At 44.3% G+C, this 27,890-nt stretch overlaps 1 protein-coding gene and 2 long non-coding RNA genes across 17 annotated transcripts in view; 2 read left to right on the top strand and 1 right to left on the bottom strand.

Annotated features, from left to right (window-relative positions):
- Positions 1–960: 960 nt before the first annotated feature.
- On the top strand, positions 961–6,018 carry LOC106006127. Of its 2 annotated transcripts, XR_006604705.1 has the most exons (4): positions 961–2,131; positions 2,563–3,021; positions 3,593–3,915; positions 4,930–6,018. It is a non-coding gene; the product is annotated as an uncharacterized LOC106006127 (long non-coding RNA). The 2 variants fall into 2 exon arrangements; XR_001180011.2 differs by having other exon boundaries at positions 2,563–3,915.
- Positions 6,019–6,290: 272 nt separating this feature from the next.
- DUSP16 (dual specificity phosphatase 16) overlaps positions 6,291–27,890 on the bottom strand; it is a 78,331-nt gene continuing 56,731 nt past the window's right edge. For all 14 annotated transcript variants that reach the window (XM_045073393.1, XM_045073392.1, XM_045073394.1 and 11 more), the window contains 3 exons: positions 17,319–17,478; positions 11,873–11,996; positions 6,291–10,047 (listed from right to left, as the gene is read on the bottom strand). In XM_045073393.1, coding sequence (XP_044929328.1) covers positions 8,871–10,047; positions 11,873–11,996; positions 17,319–17,478 — 1,461 coding nt within the window. In that variant the 3' untranslated portion in view covers positions 6,291–8,870. The remainder of the gene's footprint in view (positions 10,048–11,872; positions 11,997–17,318; positions 17,479–27,890) is intronic.
- LOC123390053 lies at positions 11,944–27,608 on the top strand. The gene is made up of 2 exons (XR_006604706.1): positions 11,944–12,046; positions 27,199–27,608. It is a non-coding gene; the product is annotated as an uncharacterized LOC123390053 (long non-coding RNA).

The raw sequence follows: 27,890 nt of genomic DNA, 5'->3' as shown, positions 1-27,890 counted from the left end.
ATTTGCAAACGACATATCAGATAAAGGACTAGTGTCCAGAATCTATAAAGAACTTAGCAAACTCAACACCCAAAGAACAAATAATCCAATCAAGAAATGGGCAGAAGACATGAACAGACATTTCTGCAAAGAAGACATCCAGATGGCCAACAGACACATGAAAAAGTGCTCCATATCACTCGGCATCAGGGAAATACAAATCAAAACCACAATGAGATATCACCTCACACCAGTCAGAATGGCTAAAATCAACAAGTCAGGAAATGACAGATGCTGGCGAGGATGCGGAGAAAGGGGAACCCTCCTACACTGTTGGTGGGAATGCAAGCTGGTGCAGCCACTCTGGAAAACAGCATGGAGGTTCCTCAAAATGTTGAAAATAGAACTGCCCTATGACCCAGCAATTGCACTATTGGGTATTTACCCTAAAGATACAAATGTAGTGATCCAAAGGGACACATGCACCCGAATGTTTATAGCAGCAATGTCCACAATAGCCAAACTATGGAAAGAACCTAGATGTCCATCAACAGATGAATGGATCAAGAAGATGTGGTATATATACACAATGGAATACTATGCAGCCATCAAAAGAAATGAAATCTTGCCATTTGCAACAACATGGATGGAACTAGAGCGTATCATGCTTAGCGAAATAAGTCAAGCAGAGAAAGACAACTATCATATGATCTCCCTGATATGAGGAAGTGGTGATGCAACATGGAGGCTTAAGTGGGTAGGAGAATAAATGAAACAAGATGGGATTGGGAGGGAGACAAACCATAAGTGACTCTTAATCTCACAAAACAAACTGAGGGTTGCTGGGGGGAGGGGGTTTGGGAGAAGGGGGTGGGATTATGGACATTGGGGAGGGTATGTGATTTGGTGAGTGCTGTGAAGTGTGTAAACCTGGTGATTCACAGACCTGTACCCCTGGGGATAAAAATATATGTTTATAAAAAATAAAAAAAAAAAAAAAAATGTAGGACCTAAAATAATTGGATAACAAAGAAACTTGAGCATTTGAAGCTAAATGGAAAAAAAAATTAATTCAGACACAGGATTAAAAAAAAAAAAAAAAAACAGCTTCCAGGATTTTCGAAGGAACAACCGAAGAATATCAAGACTGTTCATCCCTCTGAGCTGGAAAGAGCAGATGGTCACCAGAGCCCAGGGAAGAGGCCAAGGCGGCATCCCCCTCTTTCAGCGGGTGACTTCCCATATCTGCCTTCCTGGACTGATGCCTTCCTCTCCCCATTAGGAAGGTGGCCTAGAGATGGCCAGCCTCAGGAGACAAAGTGGTGTGAGGGAGTTGTGGGGGACTCGGAAGCCGCGAGCTGGGGAGGGAGGAACTCTCCCTTGAACCTCTGTTGGGCCGCACTGGTGAAAGAAGTTTGTGTTTCTAATGCCTTTTGATGGTTAGGATTTTACTGGGTCTTAAATCATTTCTAGAGGAATTTATTCGAGGGTACAAATCCAGAAAGATGTTTTGTTTCTTAGAAACCTATTAATAGCTAAGGTTATTTTAGGAAATGTCACCGAGGGGAGGGTGGCGATGTTTAGTGAATGTGTCTTCCCCCCCGCTGAGGCACAGTACCTCTTCTGTCATGTTCCACATTTCCATGTGATTGAGGAGCTAATTCTGAGCTCTGTTCTCATCCACTCATCTTTCTCCCCCGTTTCATGTGGTTCTTCACTTTTCTATACTGTTTTAATATAATTTCACAATATATTTTAATATCCCTTGTAGCCAGACTAGGCACTACCCATACTCATTACTGTTTTTTCCTTTCTTTAATTTCAAACCAGCAGAAATTGAGTTTTGAAAAAATTATACAAGGAATGCTTCTATTCCCCTTTGCCAAGACTGGCAGGAAGTGGCTTTTTTAAGCCATCACCATCGTGTTTTTCAGAGTTCCTGGAGTGTGCAGATTGCAGATCCCCGGTCTGAACACGGACGTGCTTGCAGCTTTCTGAGTACGAAGAACTGTAAGAGCAGCTCGGGGGTCAGGCGCTGTTACCATCACCACACTTAGTGTAATTCATAAATTAAAGCATAGAGCAAATAAAATGAGACGCAGACCAAGCTCCCTGAGGACAGAGCTCGCTCGCTGTGTTTCAACAGTTCATGGTGAGTGTGGCAGGAGGGTGGACCGATCACGGCATGAGAATACTCTCAGCCAGCCAGCCAGCCGGCTTGCCACCCACCTCAAAACCCAACTCTTCTTATAAAGAAGTTAGATGGGGGTGCCTGGTTGGCCTGGTCGGTACAGCATGCAACTCCTGGTCTCAGGACTGTGAGCTCAGGCCCCATGTATAGAGGGAGTAGAGCTTACTGGGGGAAAATTTTTTTTTAAAAGTTAGACAAAATGATAATAACTTGCATTTGGGTCCTAAGTACTGAGGCTCCTCATTACCGGGTAGAAGCAGAGAACAATAGGCAAATTCAGTATTTTTTTAGAGAATTCTAGTGAGTGTTTATGCTGTGGGGGGTGGTTTTGCAGTGTTGTCAACTTGACTGAGCTGAACTGTTTTCCACAATCTCTGTTTGTTTCTGGTTAGGGTTGGCCACGGGAGCCACCTGCATGAAATTTGGAAGTGGACAGGAAGCAGCAGCCCTACTTCCTCACCAGAGATCGCCGACGTCAGGCCACCACTACATCTTAGGCTCCGGTTCAAGGACTGCTGCCCTGTGCTGGGCCCAGCAGCCAGGTTCATGGCCACTCCAGCTCCCACAGAACTCTGCCTTCAGTTCTTCCAAATCGCAGGCCAGGTATGAATCGAGCTTCACCTGTTAAGTCATCAGCAGGAGGATGAGGCTTCGAGAAGAGGGGAAACTGGCGTGGGTCCTGGCGAGAGGCGGATGCCAGTTCCAGCCGGTTGCTCACAGGCTGCAGCTGTCCTGGCCATCTCAGATCACACTGCCACCTTCTTTTCCAACCGCCTGCCCAGTGACTTCACCTGCACCAGAAACAGCTCAACTGGGGCTTGCTTAGCAGCACCCGTAATGAAGTACGCAAGGTCAGTCCTTTAACGCCCCTGCTCCTGATTCTGTGTCTGTCACTCCTAGTGTCCAGCTTGACCTTTGGCAGATACCTTCATTTCCCTGAGCCTGTTTCCACTTCCCTGTGGTGTGAGCTGGGCTGGATAGGCTATCAGGCCCCTTCCAGCTCCAGGATTCCACTTCTGTGACTGATACTCTAGCCACATCTTTACCTGTTGTCTCTGAGCAGTGGCCCTGTGTTTTGGAAGTGACTTCACATTCTGAGCTCCCAGCGGAGCTTGTTTCCTTCTTTTTGTTTTATTAGAAAATACCAGTGACTACTTTCTTTTGAGCATCTGTTTTGCTGATCTATGACCTCTGCCTCTGTATGTATGAACATTGTCAAACACGCCCCTATAAACTTCAGTGTCCTTGTAAAACTCGTTGTAGTGGAAGTTGGTAGGAGCTGGCCTTCACCCCGTGTTGTGTGTGCTGCCAGTTTACAGCGTGTGAGAGTGTAGATCTCATGAGAATCCATATAATTTGACAGATGTCACGTCTTTGTTGCCCTTGAAGTTCTGTCCTTAGGAACAGAATTTATATCTGCAGGGTCAGCACTGGATGAAATGTATGATAAGGACTCCATACCCCAAGATGCAGGAGTGCACTCAAGGAACAAGGCGAGCTTTTTGTTTGTTACAATCTCCTTCACTTTTCCCACCAACATATAAGGAGGGTATGTTACGGGTGTCACTAACATGCAGTTTCCAAGATTATATACACTAACGGTGCTGGGGGACTGACACGGGGCCCCTGCTTCTGTGGATTTGTAGAACTGACTCAGCTGTGGCCGTTCCCTTAGCAAGTCCGAAGGCAAAACCAGGAATCTTCAGGAATGGAAGCTGGGAGCAAGCCTTGATTAATATTCTAGGGTGAGTGAAATTTGGTTTTCCCAATTTGTTTGTACCTCACCTAAACCCAGATATATAGTACTCAGTAGGAAACTACTTAAAATGTTGCTATTAAAGATTAAAGGATAGAGTGAAGTGACCATTCTTCTTCCTGGGGGATGTCATAGGTGTAAATTGTTCTTTGTGCCAAGAGAAAGAATTTGCTCTTCTTTCCCCTGTGCTTTGCTTCCTCAGTTAAGAGCTGCATAGCACCAAGGTCACTGCTGTTCACTAACGTGTGGTAAGCAGCACTGAATTTCTTGCACACACACACAAGGGGTGTCGCTTCCATTCAAATGGCCCAACTCCAGAGGGGAAGGGTGATCGGGCAACTTCCTTATTCACATGCCTTAAACCAAAAAAATCAAAATTGTTGGCAACTAAACCCAGTTGCTTCGTAGTCTGCCAGTAGCTCCTGTGGTATGCTGATGTGTGTCCATTCCTGTCAGGGTCTTGGGCAGGGTCATCCGTGCCACTGTGAAGCCTGATGGAATTTACTAGGGACTCTGTTCTCTTCACCAGTCAAGGTATCTTCCTACTGCGACCTTTTGTTTTTATGATATAGTGAGCAGGATTCACACTCAAAGCTTTGGTGAATGAAGTGCCTTAATTTCAGCCTTTGAAAGTGTCGGAATTCCCTCTAGCAGAGAGAACCCTGAGCACAGCTGAACTCACCCTCTGTGAGCTACCTTCTTTGCCTTGGACACTGTTCCCTCAAGGTCACAGCCTGCATTTTCCATGGGACTTTGTTTCCAAGGACTTGACTGAGCTAGAACTAAAGGGGTGAAACTGGTTTTTACGTAAACCCACTTTATTGCCTGTGCATATAAACTGCAACAACGGGACTGATGGGTAAACATTTTCCAAGACAGTGAGGTAATTTTCCAGTTGATTTTGCAAGACTTTGAAGATAAAACTGAATAGAATTATGCTGTACAAGGATGCATAGGCCCCACAGAATGCTAGAAATAACTCACTTCCCTCTTCCATTTATAGATGCAGGACAGTAATGTTCAGAGAAAAGCACCTGTACAAATGTTACTAGATCTAAAACGATTCTGCTTGGTGTCAGAAAACAAAACCAGATGGTATTAAAAATTGGCAGTGACGGCTTTGACGTGAAAAGTTTCTGTCAACTAGTGCCGGTATGTACACCCTTGCCTTGACATCTCTATCTTCCTTTCCCTTAGCCTGAGCCCTGGTCTGATATTCCTTGTCAAACCCAAACCAGTCTTCCCATACTAGCCGGTTCTTACTGGCCTCTAAGAGGTTCCCAGATCTGTGTGCTTAAGTCATAACAGACTTGGCCTTCAGGAGCTCCCAAGATCTGCACCTTCTCATCTGAAGCCTCTCCCTGAACATCTGCTCACACACGCCGCTGCCTTCCTCTCTGGAGGCAGACGTGCTCCCACTCCCTTTGCTCTTCCGTCCTGTGTCTGCCTCTGGTTCTTTGCCAGGTGCAGGCCAAGGCCGCTCTTAGTCTTGGCTCACCCAGTACCATCCCTCTTGCTTTTAAATTTTCTTAAAGTTAACTTCATCTCAGAAGCCTGTCCCAGCCAACTTAAGTGACATCACCTGTGATTCTTATTCCAAAGTAATATGCTTTATTATGAAGCATATTTATGGAGGTAGTAAAATCTTTATTCCTTTGATGAGGCTAAGCTACTAGTCTCCTAAATTGTCCTATGCAGTGTCCTTTATAAGCAGAGGCGTCCTGAAGATGTACATGGCGAGGATGGAGAACAGATCTTTAATGACTATTCCCCATTTTTCCTATAAGAATTATAAAACCATTTACATATACCGTTAGAATGTGCCATGAATGTGCATCTGGTCTTCTTCCTCCCTATACTTGTTCTCGGTTCAGTCAGTCAGCAAATATTTACCAAGTGTCTAGGACTCCCCACTGTAGTGCGCATTGGTACAGGCATTGAAGAACGAAGGCCAGTTTGGAACTCTCAGCCAAGGAGCTGGTGTTTCGTGGGAAGGACGGCACATGTACTGTATCTGGTGCCCTCACCACTTTTATTTATTTATTTATTTATTAAGATTTTTATTTATTTATTTGACAGACAGAGATCACAAGTAGGCAGAAAGGCAGGCAGAGAGAGAGGGGGAAGCAGGCTCCCCACCGAGCAGAGAGCCAGATGCGGGGCTCGATCCCAGGACCCTGGGATCATGACCTGAGCTGAAGGCAGAGGCTTTAACCCACTGAGCCAACCAGGCGCCCCACTACTTTATTTTGAGCTAAGTCCCCTTTGCTGTGGGAACAGTGGGACAGGTCCCACCACTGCCTCCTTTTGCAACTCGGATATTGTTCTTCCCACCAAAAGCTGCAAGGAGAGGTCCTTTTCTCATTTATGTATAAACAGGTACCAGTTTTGATTTTATTTCATATTAACATACATGAACATCAAAATGAGAAATGCACAATTTAACCATTCAACAGCATCTTACTCCAAAAGAACACTATATTCATATTAAACATTTATACAGTCTTACCACCTCACTTTACAAATGTCAACCACAGTCCAGCCTTTCTCACACAATCTAGTTTTGCTCTTTAGAAATCACGGTTCAGTGTCCTGCTGGCAGACTCCAGGGCGTGCCCTATGAGCCCCTACAGTAGAGAGCAGCCAGCCTCCCCATGCAGTGGCAGGGCTTGCCCCGGGGCCCCGCAGTCTCCAGCCAGAGAACTGTGTATCTGACATACGCAGTCAATACCGAAGGCTGTGGAAGGACTACCTTGCAGTCACGGGAAGGAAGGGGAACATGGCCAGGAGAAACCCTGAATGATGGAAGTCCCCCCCACAACCCTCCTGGCACAGACTTAACCCTGGAGCTCTTGCTTTCATTTCTTAAAAATGTTCCACAGTTATGACCAGACTCTGGAGAACAAGTGAGCTCTTCCACACTTGGTGTATGCAGAACACCTCAAAAATTACTCCTTGAGAATGTCTGATTACACCCCAGATTTAAATGTATGTGGAAAAACTAACATCATTTAACAGAACTTTTTCCATACAGGAACACTGAGCTCCCTATGCAGTGACCTCTCTTCCACCTTCATTTTACACCCGGATCACAGCACGTTACCTGTGCACAAGCAAGCAGTTCTGTTACACGCTGCTTGGAATCATCATGAGCAAGTCCGTTCTGAATCACATCATTCATTCTGTGCTGGTTTCAGCAGTCATCATAGGAAACATGAAGTCACATCCTAGTCGAAGGACTATCCATTTCTCAAACACAGAAAAACCTGAGATATGAGTCAGCAACTAGCTACACTTACAGTAAAGAAAAATGACAACACCCCTATCCACCCCACCCCCCAAAGAAAAGCTGCTGACGTGAATTAAGGCTTCAAAAGAGGACCGTAATGTAGCTGACAAGACTCAAGCCGGGAAGTTTAAAAGCAGGTATGTACTAATCACTTGTGTACTTGTTCCAATTAACTCCTCTATTTTCAGCTGCCAGGATTGAGTCCATACAGTGATTGTAGGTCAAAGACTGAGAGACCACCTTGGTCCCACTCCATTTTGATATGTCCTTTCTACTAAAAAAAAAAAAAAAAAAAAAAAAAAAAAAAAAAATGCCCGGGATACTTTCTGAGAATAGCTTGGCTGTGGCTTCCCGCTCCACTCACAACAAAAGCCAGCCACCTTCCCCTCACCTTCCTATACTGTTTTATTCAGAACCCTCCTCACTCAACTAGCCTCTCAGCCCTATTAGTAAATTGGAAAGTGTGAGGAAATTACAGAGCTACCTCCTTCATCACAGGCCCAGGGGAACAAAACCATTGAGAAAAATGAGTTTCCTGGCTCTCCTTAGCAATTTTAATTCTTTAATCTTTCCAGAGCTTTTCTCCCTCGTGATAGTTTCCTGTAAAAGTCTACCTGTTCGGTTTTTGTAAAAAACCTACCTGTGCAAAGAAACTAAAATGGAAAAAAATCTACTTTGGCTGAGAATTTGAAGGTGCTCCTGTTCTACCAACCCAAATAAATTCACATCTGGCTTCAACCAAGTTCATCTTTATTTAAAGGATTAACAACCCCATTTAGAACAACTCTTTGATTCACATGGAGGGAGGAAGACTTGTTTAGCCTCCTGACCTACCTTAAATCATTACGAGGCCAGGTCCCTGGCTGTTCAATTGAATCCTAGATGGTTCCCCTTCTCTTGGTGAAGCCGAGAAGAAAACATTAACTACCACCATCCAGGCCCACCTGGAAATTTGTGCAGAGACAGTCTGAATTGGCCTGCAAAGTGTGACTAGCTACCTACCTATTCACAACGCCTAGAAGACAGGCTACCGGACTCGGTAGTGGTGAAAGCCCCGACTTTCAGTCTGAGGTACTGGGTTTGCTCTGAAGTCGACCTTGGCAAGGCCCCTAACGGTGTGTGCAGCAGAATGAGGCTCGCGGCACTCGGCTGCCACATGAGCTTGGGTGTGCGAGTCCGCTTTGGATGGGCTCATTTCTCTTGCGTTTACGGTGAGGTTCTGTCCCTGATGGGGTCTACCCGCCCAACCCACGAGCTGGCTCAGTCTCAGCGCTAAGGTGCACTACAGAGGGGGCTGGACAGGGGCTAGCACTCGAGAGCTCTTGTAGCACAACACGAACATGGGAGGGCATGTCATCCTCCACCACCCAAACTGGACTCAGTAGGAACAAGAAGATGTGCAATGCGCTGCGTACAATTTCTCATCTGGCGGGGAGGACATCTAGCATCTGCCCGTCCACTCTTGTTGAGAAAGAGCAGCTGCTCTCAAGTGCGGACGCTGAGAGAGCAGCTGTGTTGATCCATCGTTTGCTTTTACACCATAGCTCCATTTTCCAAAAATATATATGTATGTACATATATATATTTCAGATTTACAGGGAATATTTTTGTGAACAAGAAAGTACTGTCCATAGAAGCCCGCAGGGTCTTCCTTCTCAGGAGACCTCAATGATTTCCATGCTGCCCGAAAAGCTGGACTGGCTGCCCACTTTGCCCAGTTCCTCCCGCGACCTGTTCTCCGACATGATGCTCTCGCCGAATTCCATCTGGCAGCTTCTGCGCTTCAGCTGCTTTTCGAACGGGCTCTCCTCGTGCCAGCTCCGCCGGGAGTCGGCCCTGTCACTGGGCTTCTGCCGCCGGCGCACGGAGTACAGCGGGTCGCCGCAGGTGGGCAGCTGGCTGCAGCTGTAGGCCGAGTAGCCGCCACCGCCCCCGTAGATGGCTGAGGCCGAGCAGAAGCGAGGGGGCTCCGGGCCGAAATACCAGCTGCCGGTCAGGGAAGGGGCAGAGGTGTGGGGAGCCAAGATGTCCGAGTGCCAGCCCTTGAGGCCCAGGCCGGCGGCGGACTTGGCGAGGTGCTGCTGGCTGGCGGACAGGCCGAAGAGGAAGCTGGCGGGGCGGTTGTCCTCTACGCTCCCGCTCCGCTGCAGAGGGGAGAAGAGGGGCCGCGGGGCAGTGCCCCCAGCGCTGGTTCTTCCAGAGTGCAGCCGCTTCCCCGGGCCCTCAGGGGGCCTGGCCGGCTGAGGCTTCTCGGGGAGGCTGGCTTCCTCCTTGTCCGGGCTGCTCTCGGGGGTCTGCTCCGACACTTCCTCCACTGGAGAGAACTGGCAGAGCTTGGTGGCCCCCTCCAGACTCGCGGAAGGCTTGTAGTATTCCAGAGCCTCTTCTGAGGACGGGAAACCGTGCAAGGATGCTGCTACGCTGGCCGAGTACGAAAGGGATTTGATGTCCAGAGAGAAGGAGCGCTTGAGCTTACTGCTGTCCTCTAGCTTGCCCGAGGGCAGGTGGAGGCCGCCAAGCGCCTGCACCAGGGGGCCGTCCTCCAGCAGTGAGGGCTGCGGGCTGGGTGCGCCCTCGGGATGTGCGGGCCGCTGCCCCGCCACCTCAGAGGGAGCGCAGTTGGCACAGGGTGGGCTGAGGCCCAGCTCACACTTCTGTGCACCCTCGGAGCCTGCAGGGACAGCTTCATGGGGCTTCTCCAGGTGCAGCAGCTTGAGTTTGCTCTTTGGCCCTGATGCACCCATCTGGTTCTTGATCTTTTTCTCATAGTCTAGGAGCTGGCCCAGAAAATTGAAGTTTGGAGATATAGTAGGTCTTTTCTCTTTCACAAATCTGTGGAGAGCAAAGGCACAAAAATCGTAAATTTTGGAGCTGCACTTTATCTTTAAAATAGCTTGAAAATAGAATATTAAGGAAAAGGGAATTATTAGAGCCTCCGAGATACCTATGGGAAGATAACTGGTATGAAAATTCAGGGAGACATACATGTCCCTGGAGCATGCTAGAAAGACAGGGGCCAGGCCCCCAAAACTCTAGTTTCAGCCTTCTTATTTTCAAGGACCTACAGTTTCCAATGCAACCGACAAGCAAAGATTCTGTCCTAACCACCCCCGCCCCAACCCCAGCGCTGGTACCACCATCAGAAGTACAGACTGAGAGCCACTCTCCAGCTTTCCCTGTATTGTGCCTTCTCAAAGTCCCCATAGTCACTTCCTCAGGACATTGCATGTTTTAATTAATGACAAGAAAAGTGGTTATCAGGTGACCAGTGCATCAAAGCACACACTCAAGTTCCTTCTGTCTCCAGCATGATGGAGTCATCAGCTCTCAGGTGGCTCTGTGTGCTAAGCACTGGGCTACTGCATTAGACAGAGTATTATCTCATTCAGTCCCCAAAACTACCTATGTCAGGGGGGTATGTTACCCCATCATATAGGGACACAAAGTCCTTAAGTGACTTGCCCAGAATCACACAGCTGGGATTCAAAACCAGGCCTAATGTCTGGGTCCATTTTTATAACCACTGTGTTAAAAAGAATCATCAAGGGGGTAAAAACCAGTAATAAATAGCTTTTATGTTTAATTGTGGAAACAGACTCTTAGATGAATTCATTGACTACTGACCTTCACAGACACCCTGCCAAAGACGCAGGAGTGAAACCACACTGAGGATTTGTACTTGAACACAGAGGAAAATCACAAACTCCTTGGAAATCAAGTAACCTAAAGCAAACTGAGGTCAGAAACAACTGGTCCCACCGTAACAAATATAAATGTAGGGTCCTCGTAATAAGACTTGGTAACGTGACAAGAGTGCCTTTCCTTCTGCTTCCGAAATGGTGCCAGAAGCCTTGTGGGGAGAACAGCCTGACTGGGGGACGAGGGAGCTGATGGAGACCAAGGTAGGACCCTTCTCCTCCAGGCTCGCTCCTCGCATGAGAAGCTGCTCGGGCAGCCCATTTCTTTCCACATCTTCCAATGTGAGAAAAAAGTCCAATTGTTACAACAGGCCTGCTTCCTGCACCCATATGTACTGGCTCTCTATCACACGGAAACTCCCCACCTCTACTCGCTAAGCACGCAGGGGCCGGTGATTCATCCAGGGCACAAACCCTGGTCCTGTGCGCGCTTGCCACTTGCCTGTCCTCCACTTGGCCCAAGGGTGGAGAGAGCGATCCAGTCAAAATGCAGACTCTGGACAACTCTAGAATGTAGGACATTGGACTCAGTAAACGTATTTTGACAATTACTTGCTCTCGGGCTTTTTCCTCACAGTGATGGAGGCACAAAGCTTGAAGCAGGAGGAGGAATTCTGTAATGGGTAATCTGCTGGAGCTTTTTACCCCTCAGATATACTTCCCCAGTTAGGAAAAGATATAAACTCACTTAACAGGATGGTGTTCTGTTTAGATTTATTGTTCCTGAAAATTAGAAAGTAGTTGAAGATGAACCCAACACGAGTTGGGTGGAATTCATGCTAACTTATACAAGTGCATTCTTCTCTGGTCTTTGAAAAACCATTTAAAAATCCAGTCACCTGTACGGCATGTAACTAAAATAATCCTGATTTGCTTTAATTTGGTTCCATGCCCTCCTCTCCCTTCACACTTCAGGTCAAATGAAAAGCCTGTCACACAAGACACATTCTGGCCCTCACCTGTAAGCTTCATCTAAGGACATGTCCATCCTCTTCATGATGTAGGCGATGGCGATGGTGGCCGAGCGGGAGATGCCGGCTAAGCAGTGCACCAGGACGCGCCCGTTGGAGGCCTTGGCTTTCTCTGCAGGAGTCAAATTTAAAAAGGGTCACTAAGAACAACGATGGTCAACGGTGAGATCTTGCTGCCAGTTACTTCCCTTCATCTAATAACTCCGAGTAAATCTCATCTACTTACACATTGTTCCTTCCAATAATTTCTTAGGGAGATAAAAGGAAGATCACTTCATCATTTACATACAGGACAGCAAAGGGCCAGATGTGTTAGTAAGCACGGAGTCCCCTAACTCAAGCTCTTCTCTTACTCGGTACCTTTCCCAATGGGTTTTTTACATTATTTTTATTTTATTTTTTTTTTTAAGATTTATTTATTTATTTATTTGACAGAGAGAAATCACAAGTAGATGGAGAGGCAGGCAGAGAGAGAGAGAGAGAGGGAAGCAAGCTCCCTGCCGAGCAGAGAGCCCGATGCGGGACTCGATCCCAGGACCCTGAGATCATGACCTGAGCCGAAGGCAGCGGCTTAACCCACTGAGCCACCCAGGCGCCCCATTATTTTTATTTTAATAACCTTCCCTGGCTATACATCCTACATTATGATGACATGATTCTACTTCTTTAGTGTGGAAAATTTCAGAATGCAGAGAAGCATAAAGAAAACAACTTTACCCATGTTGTCTGACACTCCAACTTCTTTCTAGTTAGGTAAGAGATACTACACTTTTTTTTTTACAGTTTTGAGACTGGATTTTCAGTTTTGAGATATAACTGACATATAACATTGTATTTCGGTATAATGTTTTGCTACATATAAGAGGTATGAAATTTTAAAAATTTTTCTCATTTCAAACATATGTGACATACATTACTAATTTTAAAAATCAGGAGGGTGGGGAAGGAGAGGACTATCACCATATCACATCAGAATGCAAAAAGATGCCAGGTCAGGGTACTTTTAAAATCCTGACTCATAGAACCTCTCTCCCTATAGTTTAGATTTTTCTGTATGTCATAAAGTGGCTCAACTTGATTTGCTGAATTTAAGAAGAAAACCATGTGTGTGCTATGAATCAGGTTTTCCCTTTAACGAGGACCAAGGGAACTTGAACCTTTCCTGGATATCCAGGAGTTCCTGACTGCATCATGTCTGTTACCTACAACAGGGTAGGTGGGACTTTTGGACACTTAGAACCAAGAACATTCAGCCCAACAGTGCTGCCATCTCTCCCTGTTGAGGGACTTCAGAAGCTACCTGTGGGAGTAAGTGAAGTTGCTCAGGCTGCCTGGAACCTGCTAACATGTCAGCCAGCACTAGGACTGCCTCACTTCAGAACAGTGACATGTGCGCTTATCTATGAGCCACAGCTGTGGAGCTCGATTCTCCCCTTTTCGCTCTTGTGTTAGCTGACACCACCAAAAGTTACCAAACCTTATATGTCAAAATTCTTGTAATTCAAAGATCTCCTGGGACTCTGCTCTGGCAGCTAAATAGTAATATAAGGCCTCTCCAATCTCCCCACTTCTGTTATAGACATTACAAACTCCTAATGTCTGTGATTATTCATGATGTACAAAACACATAGGACTTTTGGATAGTATATGAATAATCAGCTTTTCTCTAGATAGTGAAATCAAACATAATGAAACAGTAACAAATGAAAATAAATTCTTGAGACAAGGAAATATGTACTATACAACATGATAATATATAAACTCATGTACATCAAGTCCCATGCCTTCCTGGCCTCTACTGTTCTCTCCCTTGTCTCAACTACACAGTCCTCAGCCTGTACTAATCTTAGTAGTTCCACTTTTGCCTATGCTGCTAAGCTCAAAGCTGAGTCTTTCATTCGATTTCAAAAGGGAACTGTAATTCAGATTGTATTGTATTCTTCTAGCTCCATATTACTTGGTTCTTGCCCTTTGATCCTATTTTAATGTGTAGTGTGTGTAATGTGTGTTTTTTTTATCCTAATCTCATACTGTAAGCTGCTTTAAATTCTTATTGGAAGTAGGCTGGATTTTAATTTTTTAAATTTTATTTATTTAGCTAGTTAGAAAGTGTGTGTGCACTCACGTGGGGAGGTATGGAGGTGGAAAGCTGGAGGGGAGGTCAGGGGTGGGGGAGGGAGAGAGAGAGACTCGGAGATCATGACCTGAGCCAAAATCAAGAGTCAGATGCTTAATGACTGAGCCACCTAAGCGCTCCTCAGAAACTTTTTAAAATGTTGACAATATTCCCTCAATTATTTAAAACAGTTATCTCAAAACAAGACTATAAGAACCTAGAAGGATCTTGCTTCTAATTACTTCAGAGGGCTTCACACTGGGCATATATTATGCACCCAGTAAATACTGGCTAGTTGACTCATACATACCTTAAAAAGCAATCTTTATAGAAAATGTGGAAAGAGTTGGAAGGAAATAAAATGATGATAACAGATGTGTTAGGATGTTGACGTTATAGGTTTCCTTTTCTCTGTTTTTCAAATATTCTGCATTATACTTTGCTTTTACAATCATGACACTTCTGAGGATGTATTTTAGAAATCTGAGGGGTACCTATGTGGCTCAGTCGGTTAAGCATCTGACTTTTGATTTCAGCTCAGGTCGTCATCTCAGGGTCATGGGATCAGGCCCCATGGGCTCAGTGGGGAGTCTGCTTGGGATTCTCTCTCTCTCCCTTTGCTGCACCCCTCCCTACCCTGTGCATGAGCATGCTCTAATAAATACATAAATCTTAAAAAAAATTCTAAATGAAAATATTACACTAGATTGGGGTTCAGCTCTTGACAGAAAGGAGTCCTAAAGAGAGTATTAAAGCAAAGGAAGTCACACACACAGGGAGCTGGCAGAGAGAAGGGAAAGGTGTGCTGGGCGGCCATGCAGGAGGACCCAAAAGGCCGCTCAGCCAACAGTTCACCAGGGCCATTGCACATGCGCCATGGGGCGGGGTGGGCAGAGCAGAGGGTTGCTAGAAAGAAGGTTTCAAAGGTGAGGAGTAGGGGCTGGAGGGCCGGGAATGTCAGGCTACGGACTGAAGGTTGCTGAACAGGGGGCAGCAAAAGCACGGATGGTGTAAAAAAAAAGCACGGATGGTGACAACTGGAAAGAAAAAAAGCAGGCTGTCGCTACAGCAGCTCAGGAATAAAAATCGAGGTCAAAAAGGGCAGAGAGAATAACAAATGGGTAAAGGGGAGCCAGTGAGGATGAGACTTATAAAGGCTAAAAATAAAGAAGCAATCACTACGCTTACAGAAGACAGCTCTAAGAAAAAAAACTGAAAGAACTCAGAGGATCATTTGTAAAACTGCTATTTAGTAAGACCAGTTATGAGGACAGGGTATTCTCCGTCTGTTACTCACTTTAATCGTCACAACTCCCCTCTAAGTACATACACTACCTTCCATTTCCAGATCAGGAAGCTGAGAAGCTTACACCAATCACTTAACTAGTAACCAAGGAAGGCAGGACCCAAATACAATTTGGCTCCAAAGTACATGCCCTGGGTCACCTCCCTGCAGGGCCCACATGCAAACTCAGGATGCAGGGCGGGAGCCGAGGGCAGGGTGAGGAGGGAGAGCACCAGAGGAGCAGCCAGCTGGGACCGGGCACCTCAAAAATGTCCCACAGTCCCAGGCAACCCCAGCTCACTGCTGCCATGGGAACTAAAAATAAAGACAAAACTCCATGAACACTTCAGTCCTCCCAACAAACCCAGAAATTTGTTGAAATTTACCTCAATAATAGACAAAACCTCCACAAGCCTGTAAGTCACTCAGCCCTGGTAAGGGGGCAGTTTTCCCACTGTGCACCTGCCAGGACTGACCACGGCAAAGAGCACAGTGGAGGCCAGCAACCACTGTGACCATGCGTCGGACTCCAAAGGGTTCACACTGAATTACTGGGCTGGAGGCATGGGGAGCAATGGCCCTAGTAAACAGGGCTGAGCAAGTGAAATACTGGGAAGTGTAAATATTTTCAGATATTACTAATAAGTTAGAATACGTATCTGGGTGTGCTTAACCAAGCTGGAACATGGTAAATTCCTTCTGTCTGAACGAAGTGGCAGGATGACCCTTAGGTCTACCAGGAAAGAAGCAAGCAAGCCGGGGCAAAGTTACTCACTTTCTCTTTTCTACTAACTCTCCCAAAGCTCGAACACTGAGATGAGGTCTCTTCTAAATAGGTCCTGAAACTGCACTTTTAGCTGAGATTAGAGCCAAATGCCTCTGGATTGACATGACAATCAATAGGAACATTAAGTGTTACCTTCTAAATAAGCAAAAACAAGGATATATGTATGAATACATCCTAGAAATACAGCGGTGGGGTGATTCATTTGGGAGTTTTATTTGTGAATATTATAAAGTGAATTATCTAAGCCATTTATCTTCTGATGTTTCAAAGACTGCATCCTAGTTAAAGATGAAAACTTGGCAATCTGGAATCTTGAAGGGGGGGGGGGAAGAACTGTTTTGGAATTACTCAAAGTTCCAAAAGCATTATCTAGAAATTCCTCTCTCAGATGAAAGGTTTAGTTGAAGGGCTTAATGTACATAATTTCAGATTTTTAAAGGAACCAGTTCTTTTCTTAATTACAGTAACAAATTCAGAGTATTTAATTCAGAGTGCTCAAGCTTATGTGACTAGAGGAAGAAAACATCATGAACTTCTCACATGGAACATCAGGAGCAAAGGGGCTCTTCATGCTGGTTGAGAGCAAACAGTGGATCTCCCCCGTTCAGCCACTTGTCACTAAAACTGCATTTCAAATACACATCACCAGTTTCCCAGACCAGACCTGATCGTGAGGCACCAAAACGTCACCAAGCACCAGGACTGACAGGCCCGCAAGCAGAATACAGCACAGGAGGGATCAGGGAGTTTTTTCTAGATCCCCTACTACTTGAAATTATTGGCACTTGGACTGAGGCTTACAAGTCTCCGTGACATAAAGATGGGATTTGTTTTCACAGGATTTGACCTTTCTCTGGGGAGAACATAGCGAGGTGAAACCAGTTTAAGGAACGCCACCAAAGCTTCCAAGAGTCATTTATGGGATCTGAAAAAATGTCTGAAGTTTAATCCCATAAGTTTAACTGATTTTCAAATACTTGCCAACATAATCACAGATCTCATCAGGATTAACCTCGTGGTGTTCAGGAAGCCAGAATATCACAAGGCAGTCCCTCAGCAACAGCATGGCACACATGTCACCTTGGCCACTGAGTAAGATAAGCAGCAACATGTGTTGTTCCTAGACTTACAGAATCTCTGAAATAGGCTCCTTTCCTCTAAAGACAGAAAAGGGAAGGAAGGGGTATACCTGTATATGAGACTCTACATAACCCAGTGGACTTATAATACTACCGGAGCTACTTACCAATGAAATCTACTGATTTGTCCAACCATGGCAAAATTTTCTCACAAAAGCTGTCATTCACAGGCACTCGCAGGAAATGAGACTCCGGGATAAAGTCGGGCTTAGGACAGGTATTGCTGGCATTTAACACATAACTAATGCCATTCTGTTGCATCAGCTCCTGTGGAGGGAGAGAGCAATTAAAGAGATGAACACACCAGCGGCAATCATTTTGGAAGAGTGAAGTTTAATGACAGGAATTACTGGTTTCCTTGAAATCAGCGTTAATTCAACCAGTGAAATCCAAAAACCTAGCACAGTGACATTTAGTGACTTTAGTTTAAAGCAGAATTGTTTTTAAGGGCAAAGAAAGGCTGTTTAAAATAGCATGTTTAAAGGGATGCCTGGCTGGCTTAGAGTTTGAGCGCCTGACATTTGGTTTCAGCTGAAGTCATGATCTTGTGGGTCATGAGACTGAGCCTGGTGTCGGGGTCCACAATCATCAGGGAGTCTGCTTGAGATACTCTCCCTCTGCCTGTCCCCCAATTCTCTTGTGTGCACATGCACTCCATCCCTCTCCCTCAAATAAGTAAATGTTTAAAATAAAATAGTATGCTTGAAGATCACACATCATTAATATAATCATCTCTTTTCATTACTGAGAAAGAAGTGGAAGAATACAAAATAAAACCAGGACAGTTTACTATGACTTTACAGAGTATAGGTATATACAACAAGAACATTTTCTTCCCAAAGGGAACATGCTGGTTGTTCTCAAAGATGAAGTCCTAGGCAGTCTTGTCGCTCTGAATATTCTCTTTAAAGACTGAATCTATTGCCATTGCTTTAATTATCAGCTCTACATGTTGACGACTTTTAAATATACATTCTCTTTAATTTCCAACCCATCCTTCCAACTACCTCCTGGGTGTCTCTGTTTGCATGTTCCTCAGGCCCTTCAAACTCAAAATGTCAGAAACTCAACACATTATCTCTCTGGGCCCTAAAGTCCCATTTCCTCTTTGTCACCATAAGTTGGTTTATGGTAATACCATCTACCCAGACACCTGAGCTAGAAAATACCATCTACCCAGACACCTGAGCCAGACACCCAGATGATCAAGTCATCTGTTTTCCTTCATGACCCCTATCCAGATGGTCGCCAGATCCTTTTGGTATCCACCTCCCATCTGTCCTCTCCTCTCTGTTCCCTGCTGCTCCTTGGCCAGCGGGCAGCCCCAATAACAAATGAGCCACCAGGGAGCTCTTGGAAGTTTGAGCAAAAACCAGAGTAATCTTTCTTATAATCAAACATGGGCTAAGTGCTTTGCCCACACTTCACTGTCACTATGTCACTGCCTGCTCCTGTCCAATCCCCCAACGTCACATGTGCACCCACCCTTCCATGCTGCCGTTCATGCCACTCCTGTGTTTTGGAGGCCCTGTTCCTCTTCCTGGTCACTCTCATCCACTTTTCTGGCTTTGATGAAGTTAACCTTATTGTGCACTCCTTCCACTGACGCATAACTCACCACTGCACTCTCTTCCAAAGCACTTTGTTCAGAGTGCACTGCTGTTCTGAGCAGCTAATGCTGCTCCTAGCTAATGCTGCTCCTAGCAAGGAGTGAGGTAGTGAGATCTGGGACTGACTCGCACTTGTTTTCCTACCTTTAGCACCAGGTACACAGCAGTACCCAATACATGTTTGCTCAACCAACACCCTGTCCACTATTTCCCAGGCAAGCCCCCACAACCCCCCTTCCTATAGTTCAAAATGTTCTAAGCCTGAAATAATTCTCTTTTAAGCAACTCTGGTCATTCCTTGGAATGGTACCTCCTCTACAAATGTTTTCCAACTACCTGAAAGACAGTTGGTCATTTTCTTCCTATTTTCTCTCCTGAAATATGCCAATTCCCTAAACCTCTTCATTTACCACATAAGGCACAATAAGTATATTTACACAAAAGTAGACTCAATAAATCCAAGCCATGTAAGCCCTCTCTCAACTGTGAGACGATAATGTCAAGAAACAGATTTGGGAACCAGGTGAGTTTCCTGGAGTGACCGACTGACCCTGCTTTCATGTGCTTCTGGTAGGTTCACAATCAGGTTGTGAAGATCTTAATGGTGTTTACTACAACTTTTCAACTTTCGTACATGTAGCAAAGGTCACATTTGTTTTTCCATGCTGAGATTACTGCCACTTGATCAACTGCAGTATCTCCCATGTAAAATGGCAATGGGTCCCTCTGGAGTTAAGGAGCCTTTCAAGCCTTTCTTGCCAATGGTCCTTAAATGAATCATTTTATAGGTCCTTCTCCTATCCATCAACAGGACTACAGACTTATTAAAAGTGAAAGGATATAGTAACGTCACTTTCTACCCAATTCAGTAATGAAGACCTAGAAGTTTCAGAAGATAACAGGCAGTTCTCCCTATGGACAAAACATGTTACAAATCTATAGTGACTGTCAAATTTGATTTCCCCCATAGAAAGAGTGTAACAATGTATGCTTTTGACAAGTAGCTTCATAACCTTCAGTTTATAGAAATGGCCACTGAACCTAAATTCAATCAAAAAATATTGTTGAGAACCTTTGCTAGAGGCTTATTAATATATTATGGTATATAATACATATTAATAAAATATCTACCAGAATAGTATTTAACAGTTAATGAATCCCTACTATTTCCAAGTACTGTGCTGAATATTTAAATAGACAATCTCTTGAGGATGTGGAGAAGGGGGAGCCCTCGACACTGCTCATGAGAATGCTAACTGGGACAGCCATTCTGGAAAACAGTATGGAGTCTCCTCATGAAGTTACAACTAGAACTATGATCCAGTAATTGCATTACTGGGTATTTACCCAAATAATACAAGAACACTGATTCAAAGGCATACATGCATCCTATGTCATAGCAGCAGTATTTACAATAGCCAAATTATGGAAGTAGCCCAAGTGTCCAGGGATAGATGAAAGGATAAAGAAGATGTGTCTCACACACACATACACACACACACAAATACTATTTGGCCATAAAAAAGAATGAAATCTTGCCATTTGCAATGACATGGATGGAGCTAGCTTAGCACATAACGCTAAAGGATATAAGTCAGAGAAAGATAAATGCCATATGATTTCAACTTCTATGTGGAATCTACAAAACAAGGGAAGAAAAAGAGACAAAGCAAGAAACAAACTCTTAACTCCAGAGCACACCCTGTGGTTACCAGAGGGGAGTGAGTGGGGGATGAGGGAAACAGGTGAGGGGAATGAAGGAGTGCACTGGTCCTGAGGAGCCCGGTGACAAAGGGAAGTGCTGAGTCACTACAGCACACAGCTGGAAGTTTAACAGAATGCTGCATGTTAAGGATGCTGGAATTAAAAACTTAACAAATACATAGATGGTCTCACTTAATCCTCACAACCACCCTCTGCCGTGGGTACTATTTTATCCTCATTTTAAAAATGGGGAAACTGAGGCTGCATGTTTGCCAAGTCACACAGATAGCAAGTGATCTAGAGTCAAGATTCATATCCAAGTACATTTGTCTTCAGAATCCATCCTGAGTCGCCATGCTCTCATGCAAGTTGGATGGAGCAGCAAGGTAACTAGCCTACATACACACGTTCTCTTGAACTAAATGAAGCAATGTTAAGTTTAATTTCATTCTTTAGGCTCTTTTCAACTATCACTAATAAATTAGAAAGTTAAAGGGCACCACTCTGGTTGTGAGCTTCTGTGAGAAGGCTTTCCGAGCGACTCGGGGCACATGAAGAGGTGTTTCTGTCACCCTCTGCTTTCCCTTACTGTCCTGGCCGCTGCAGCCCCAGGCATCATGGTGCTGGCCTCTGGGGTCACGTTGACACCAGTGTCCACTGCTGCACAGTGAGGACGAGCTGCCGGTGTGCCTGGCAGCTCACAGCTGCCACACCCCCAGCGCAGCAATCCCTTGACTCTGAACACAGCAGACACATGAGAAGGACACCCATAGATAATCCAAGCTCACAAAGCTGTTGTAGTTCAAAAAAGTATTTTTCACTTACAAAACAATATACCATAATAGATGCATTTAAGTAATGCTTTTTTTTTTTTAAGGTTTGGGGGGGGCAGTAATGTCTATATCCAATGTGGGGCTTGAACTCATGACCCTGAGATCAAGAGTCTCATGCTCTTCTGGGCCTGTTCAGTGCCCCAGCAGTTTTACTTTAAGCAACTGGCAAAAGAGGGAAAGGGGAATCAGACATTAATGTATTAAAACTCAGTAATGTTAAAATAAACATGAAATGAGAAAAAAGGAAATGATCTCAATGATAAATGTAATGATTTATAAGCATTTTACTGCAAAAAAAAAATTAAATCAATTATCAGTTATAAGATAGGACTTGATAAATTAAACATGGCCAATTTTAAATCAAAGAGGCAAACAAAAAAATCCTAAAATGTTACCATGTAAAATTTAAATATGATTTGGCTGCTAAATTAAATACAATACATAATCTGGATTGGCAGGTATACATCCAGTGAAAAAGTTAAAAGAAATCATTAAAAATTATACATTACACTTGAAACATTTCATTTTTATTTAAAATAAATACATGAATTCACTAATTTCTGGTGCAGAATCATGTTCATTTGCTTGTTTTTTGGTAGGAGTTAGCTGATTGGCGTTCTTAAGCAAATCACAACCAAATGCATCTACTACTTAGAGTTTCCATTTCTTTGAAGAAGAGCAAAAACTTACAGAACAACATCAGTACAGAATGCTGGAGTATGACCCCTGGGTATTTTACAGTTGCCTTCTGCCCTAGTTTAGACAGAAAAAATATAAAGCAATCTGTTTTTCCTGAATCTTCCCAAAACATTTACCTTAGGTCATAGAAAAACATCTCTCTTCCTTCCCTCATTCATATTTCATGAGTGTATGTAATATCTTAATTACTATGCACAATAATAATAACAAGGCCACTGGCCTAAACAGGTCCGAGCGAGAACACACACAGTGCCTCCCAGTGAGTGCGTGGTTCCAGGGGAAGAAGCAGCTGCTCCTAGGTCAAGCGCCTTCTGCCCTCCACAGGGTGGCCCCAGCTGGGGCTCTCAGCTGCGATGGCGCTGGACCTCTGAGGCCCTGAGTTACAGGCAGCAATACACACTAGTGACCTGCTCTCCTGATTATTTTTACAAATGTACATACACGTGGCTGAGAGGGCATCTTAATCAATGTCCGTGGAACCGGGATGGAACTATAATTATGAAGAATGGGCTGTTTTACAGAATAATAACTGCTTTTATTCACAGATGAACATCAATGACTTCTTACTGTGTTATAAAGAGGTATTTATGAAATTCATCCCATTTTTAGTATGTGTATAAAACATACACAACTGAATATTATTCTGTCCCATAATTAAACATCACAGTCTGTAAGCTTCCAGTGGGCACTCGTTATGCTGTTTAATATTTAGCTCAACTTTGGGCTAAGTCGGCTAACACGTGCCTTCTACTGACAAAATAATCTTTCTTGCCCTTCAACTATCCTTCTGATACCTTGGCCTCTTAGTTCTTTGAACTTCTCACCTTGACCACTCACTGAGACCCGGTTTGGTCTTGGTCATTAGCAACAACCAGCCCCCAGCCCGAATCTCGACCTCACACACCCCACTCTTGGACTCTTCCTTCTGTCCTTCCGGCTTGCTGTCTCTTATACCACTACTCTTGGAATCCTTCAATTCCCCAGGATCCACCCGCTGCTGATCCCACCTCTTTTCTTTCTGTCCTTTATCGTCATGATGTCTGCCTTCATGCCTTGCCCAAGTGAAATTCTGTGGTCAGTCATTATAAACCACTTCCCTGCTTCCACCCTCCTTTGTCCCACTCTGGCTTCTTCCCACTCACTTGGCGATTCTGCAGCCCTGGGTAAACCTCATTCCCCACCTGGTCTGCATCTGCACCCACGCCACGCAGCTGAACGCAGCCAGGGAGAAACATTCAACAAGGCCGCTCAGTCTCACTTCTGACTCGTGCTCCTCAGCAGTCATTTTATTTCCCTGGTCCCTCCACTTTCCCTCTCTCCTAGACACTAACCATCCCACTTCCCTTTTTCTTCAAACAAAAATCCTCATTCTCAGCTGATAGATGATCTTGTTTCCTATGACACTGAAAAAGGTGACTCAATCAGAAGCAAATCTGTATAAATTTCCACTAACCAAATTTGCCTTTCTGGCAGCACACATACCTGTATGCTCGGCCTTCCCTCCTAATGGCATGGATGAACTCAGTGTGGCAGGAATAATTAAAAGTATATGGGGACTGGCCCAGAAACACCAGAGCACCACCTAGCACGCTACCATTCATGACGTGCATGATCTTGGGCGGGTCACCTAACCTCACTCAGCTTTAGTTTGCTCACCTGTAAGATAGGGTTAATGCTGTCTATTTTGTAAAGCCATCGGAGGACAAAATAACAGGCACATGATGTAAGAGTCTCATTAAATGTTAGTTCCATTACTTTATCTTATTTTATAAACAGCTTGTGAGAATGTAAATTGGCACAGATACTATGGAAAATGGTATGGAGGTTCCTAAAAATATCAGAAATAAAACTACCATAGGATCCAACAATTCCACTTCTGAGTGGGTATCTTCAGGAACTGAAAACGCTAACTTGATGAGATCTCTGTGCGCCCATGTTCACTGCATCATTATTCACAGCAGTCAAGACATGGAAACAACCTAAGTGGCCCGTCGACCGATGAATCTATAAAGACGTGGTATATACGTGCACAATGCAGGGTTCCTCAGCCATTAAAAAAGAATGAGATCTTGCCATTGGCAACAACATGGATGAACCTTGAGGACATTATCCTCAGTGAAATAAGTCAGAGAAAAACAAACACTGTCTGATAACACATGTGGAATCGAAAGGAATCTAATCTACTCATAGATACAGAGAACATATATGGGGGTGGGGTGAAGGTGGTCAGAAGGGACAGACTTCCAATAATAACTACAGTATAGCGGCTGTAGTTCATAATTGTCTACTGTATATCTGAAAGATGCTAAGAGAGTAGATCTTAAAAATTCTCATCACAAGGGGCACCTGGGTGGCTCAGTGGGTTAAAGCCTCTGCCTTCGTGCCTTCGGCTCAGGTCATCACCCCAGGATCCTGGGATCGAGCCACATCGGGCTCCCTGCTCAGCAGTGAGCCTGCTTCCCCCTCACTCTCTGCCTCTCTGCCTACTTGTGATCTCTGTCTGTCAAATAAATAAAGAAAATCTTAAAAAAAAAAAAAACAACTCTCATCACAAGAAAAAAGTGTAACTGTGTGGTGACAGACGTTAACTAGACTTACTGTGGTTTTACAATATATGCAAATAGCAAATCATGTTGTATACTTGAAACCTTATATATGTCAATTACATCTCAATAAAAAATAGCTTCTATATCATACAGTATATGAATTATGTCTCAAAAAGTTGCCCCCCTCCAAACAAGTAATGTACATTTTTCACTAATTCAAACGGTCTTCTTCTCATTGGCCTTAAGTAGGGCAGTTACACTGAATACAGCAGGCTGGATATAAAAAGGGTTCATCTGTCCCCTGAGACTGTCCCTTGAGAATTTAAAAAATGGATTCTGGCTTCAAAATACAATTAAGAAAACTTCCAGAAATGGCATTTTCTAGTCAAAAAATGAATTTTTATTTTATTATTAATTACGATTTCCATTCACAATTCTTTCCCTTTAAAACTTTCTGTCTCCTAAACCATGAAATAAACTTTGTCCTGTAGTTGGACTGGTTTCTAAGTAGGGTTCTATGATCTGTTGATGCAGACTGTGGAGTAGTACATGGGACACAGACCGACATATACCAACATATATATTGATATAAAGAGAGATAGATAAAACTGCTCTATTTGATCAAGTTTCCCATGCTCAGCTAGACTGAGGAGAGACGGCACATTAAATCACCACAGGCATCACAGTTCTAGATAATGGAACTGTAATTTTTCTTTCTGAAGTCAATTCAGTACGTAATTTTGCATTTGCCACTCCTTTTGCCTTCAAAACTGACCTTAAGTCCTATCTCCTCCATCGCCTTCCTCAACCAACCACACCCACTGTAACTAGCAGCTTGTACACTGGGCCTCTTGCTGACAGTAACCAGGGTCCCTACAGACCAGGAACTGTCCTTGGTGCTTGGCACGTGTCACTTCATTGGAACCTGATGTGAACACTAGAAGGCAGAATCATGGCAGTTCGTAGGTAAGGAAACCCAGATTCAGCAGCTCAGCTAACCGGATGTGGCTGGTGAGGCAGCCCCAGGATGATGGACTGGCCAGTTCCGAGGCCAGCTCTCCACCGTGAGGCCACGCTGCCCTGCCAGTGGGCCTACAGTCAGTCATCCTGTCTTGTGCATCACTGTGGAATGAATAGGTCTTGTCTAACCAAATTGCACAGTGTGTGGTGTATTTTTACTGATAACTTTGACCTGCTGTCTTCCCAGGCCACATGGAAAGGCAGTCTTCTGTGTCTAGGCTAACTCGGGTAAGAACAGAGAAAGAGCAGCCATCCCAGTGCCTGTGGAAGACCAGGGAGCACAGGAAAACCAATTCTGCATGTTGAATAAGGGAATGAACAAGCAGCACACTGACAGCACACGGTTTCCTGGGGCGGGAGTGAGGGGGGTAGCAGAACCTCAGGGAAGCCTCAGGAAAGTTTAAATCACAGAGCTGAGCAGGAAGATCAGAAATAGAGGCACATCTATTCCCAAATTCATCTGCTGAGTGATGCTGCATAATTCATCTAATATTTCTGTAATATTGGCTTCCTCATTTATCAAAGAAAGACTCACTACATGATCGCTAAAATCCCATTAAGCACTTTGATTCTTCTCAACAATGAATCCATAGGCTGATACAAGTTTCTACTCACCACTTTCAAAGCATGCTGACCTCTCACCATCCTCTAGTCTACACATCTGTTTTCAAGAAGTTTCCTGACAGTCTTCCACAGAAACTCCTTGCCCAGGTTGTTTTCCCCATGAACTTGCATAAGTCCACTCCTCCCACTACGACCACCTCCTCCCAATGCATCTGTGGACGTATCCTGTTCAGTACACACTGAAAAGCCAATTAAAGAAGGGAAAAAACCACCCTTTTCCCCATCCTCGACTCCAGGGTCCAGTTTAACTGCTCTCACCTTGCAGGTGCTCACAGAGTTATTATATGACACAGTTGTTAAACCTGGAAACAGCACATAGCAAAAATGGGCCATTTAATGTAATGTCAAAAGCAACAAAAATGATCTATAATGCAATTATTTGTAAAATCACCTGCTGACTGGTTACTTTTTTTTTTTTTTTTTTAACTGGGGGGTAATTCTGAGCAAGATTCTTAACTAGGAATTTTTTTTATTTTCTGAATTGAGGATTAACTAAAACATCTTCAGCTTTGCCCCAGGGATGCATGGGACTCTAGGAAATTAATTTTGCTTCTGTGACACAGTCTGTTTATCTCGAAAAGAGAAATAATATTAATCATATGTTCAAAGGAACTGTGACCCCACCAGAAAAGGCTCAATACAAGTGCAATCAAATTTCAAATATATCCCAGTAAAAGCAGACCTATTAACAACAGTGTTGAGGCAAAATTTTAGAGAGGCAGGAGTTTTAAAAACAAAAAAGAGAAATGAAAGAATGTCTCATCGCTGCCCAACGATAGGGTATTTCTGCTTTTCACATGCTAACACAAGCCAGTGCGAAAGTTAGATTTAGGGTCAACCCAATGCTTTCAGCTACCCAGGGAGAAAACGTTAAGTTATCCCCCTCCTACAGGAAAGTTGTACCTGTAAATCACCAACAGGTCAATTAACATTTTGCTTTTTCTGTTACAGGTGGTGTAAAAAGAGGTTTTAGAGAAAAACCACTATTCTTGGCAGCGAGAACACTGGCTCCCAGCACTACTGGTTAAGAGCATATGAGCTATGGAGACAGAGCTCAGTTCTACAACTATTAACACTTGTACCTTCAGATACTCAGTGGTACCAATACAGGTTCCTGTGTTAGGCACACTATGTTCAGCAGTGAGAATCCATGCTCTTCCCTCTTCTTTCTCAATGAAAATGCTCCAGCCAGCCTCTGACAGGGGATCCTGAAATGCATGCCCTTAGCCCTGGCCTCACCATCTTATTCCCAACCCCCATCCCTCTGGCCAGAGGTCCTTCTTCAATCCAAGCCCAAGCCCAGTTCCTTTCTAGTGTGCCTCAATAAATACATTCCTAAATGTGAAATCTAGGAAATCTAAGCCTTCCTGAGTATGCCCAATTACTAAAACAGAGAAAATGAATACCCTAAGAAAATAAAGCTAAACTTCTGAAAAATCCTGTCCTATCCCAGGACCTTCGAGAAATAAGCCAATACGATAACAGATTAGGCTTCTTGTGGCAATCAGTAATATCAAACAAAACAGCCCTCTAGAACATAACCCAACCAACCAGCGGCTCACAGGGAGCCATACTGAGCATGGGGCACTTCCTTTCTGGAAGCAGCAGGTGCTTCAAATGACAGCGAAGAGGCAATTACAGTT

This window comes from Mustela putorius, unplaced genomic scaffold, assembly GCF_011764305.1.
Source record: "Mustela putorius furo isolate JIRA1106 unplaced genomic scaffold, ASM1176430v1.1 tig00537227_pilon_pilon_pilon, whole genome shotgun sequence".
In the NCBI taxonomy this organism is placed as follows: domain Eukaryota; kingdom Metazoa; phylum Chordata; class Mammalia; order Carnivora; family Mustelidae; genus Mustela; species Mustela putorius.
Note: the sequence above shows the minus strand (reverse complement) of the source record. Positions and strands in the feature narration are given on the sequence as shown.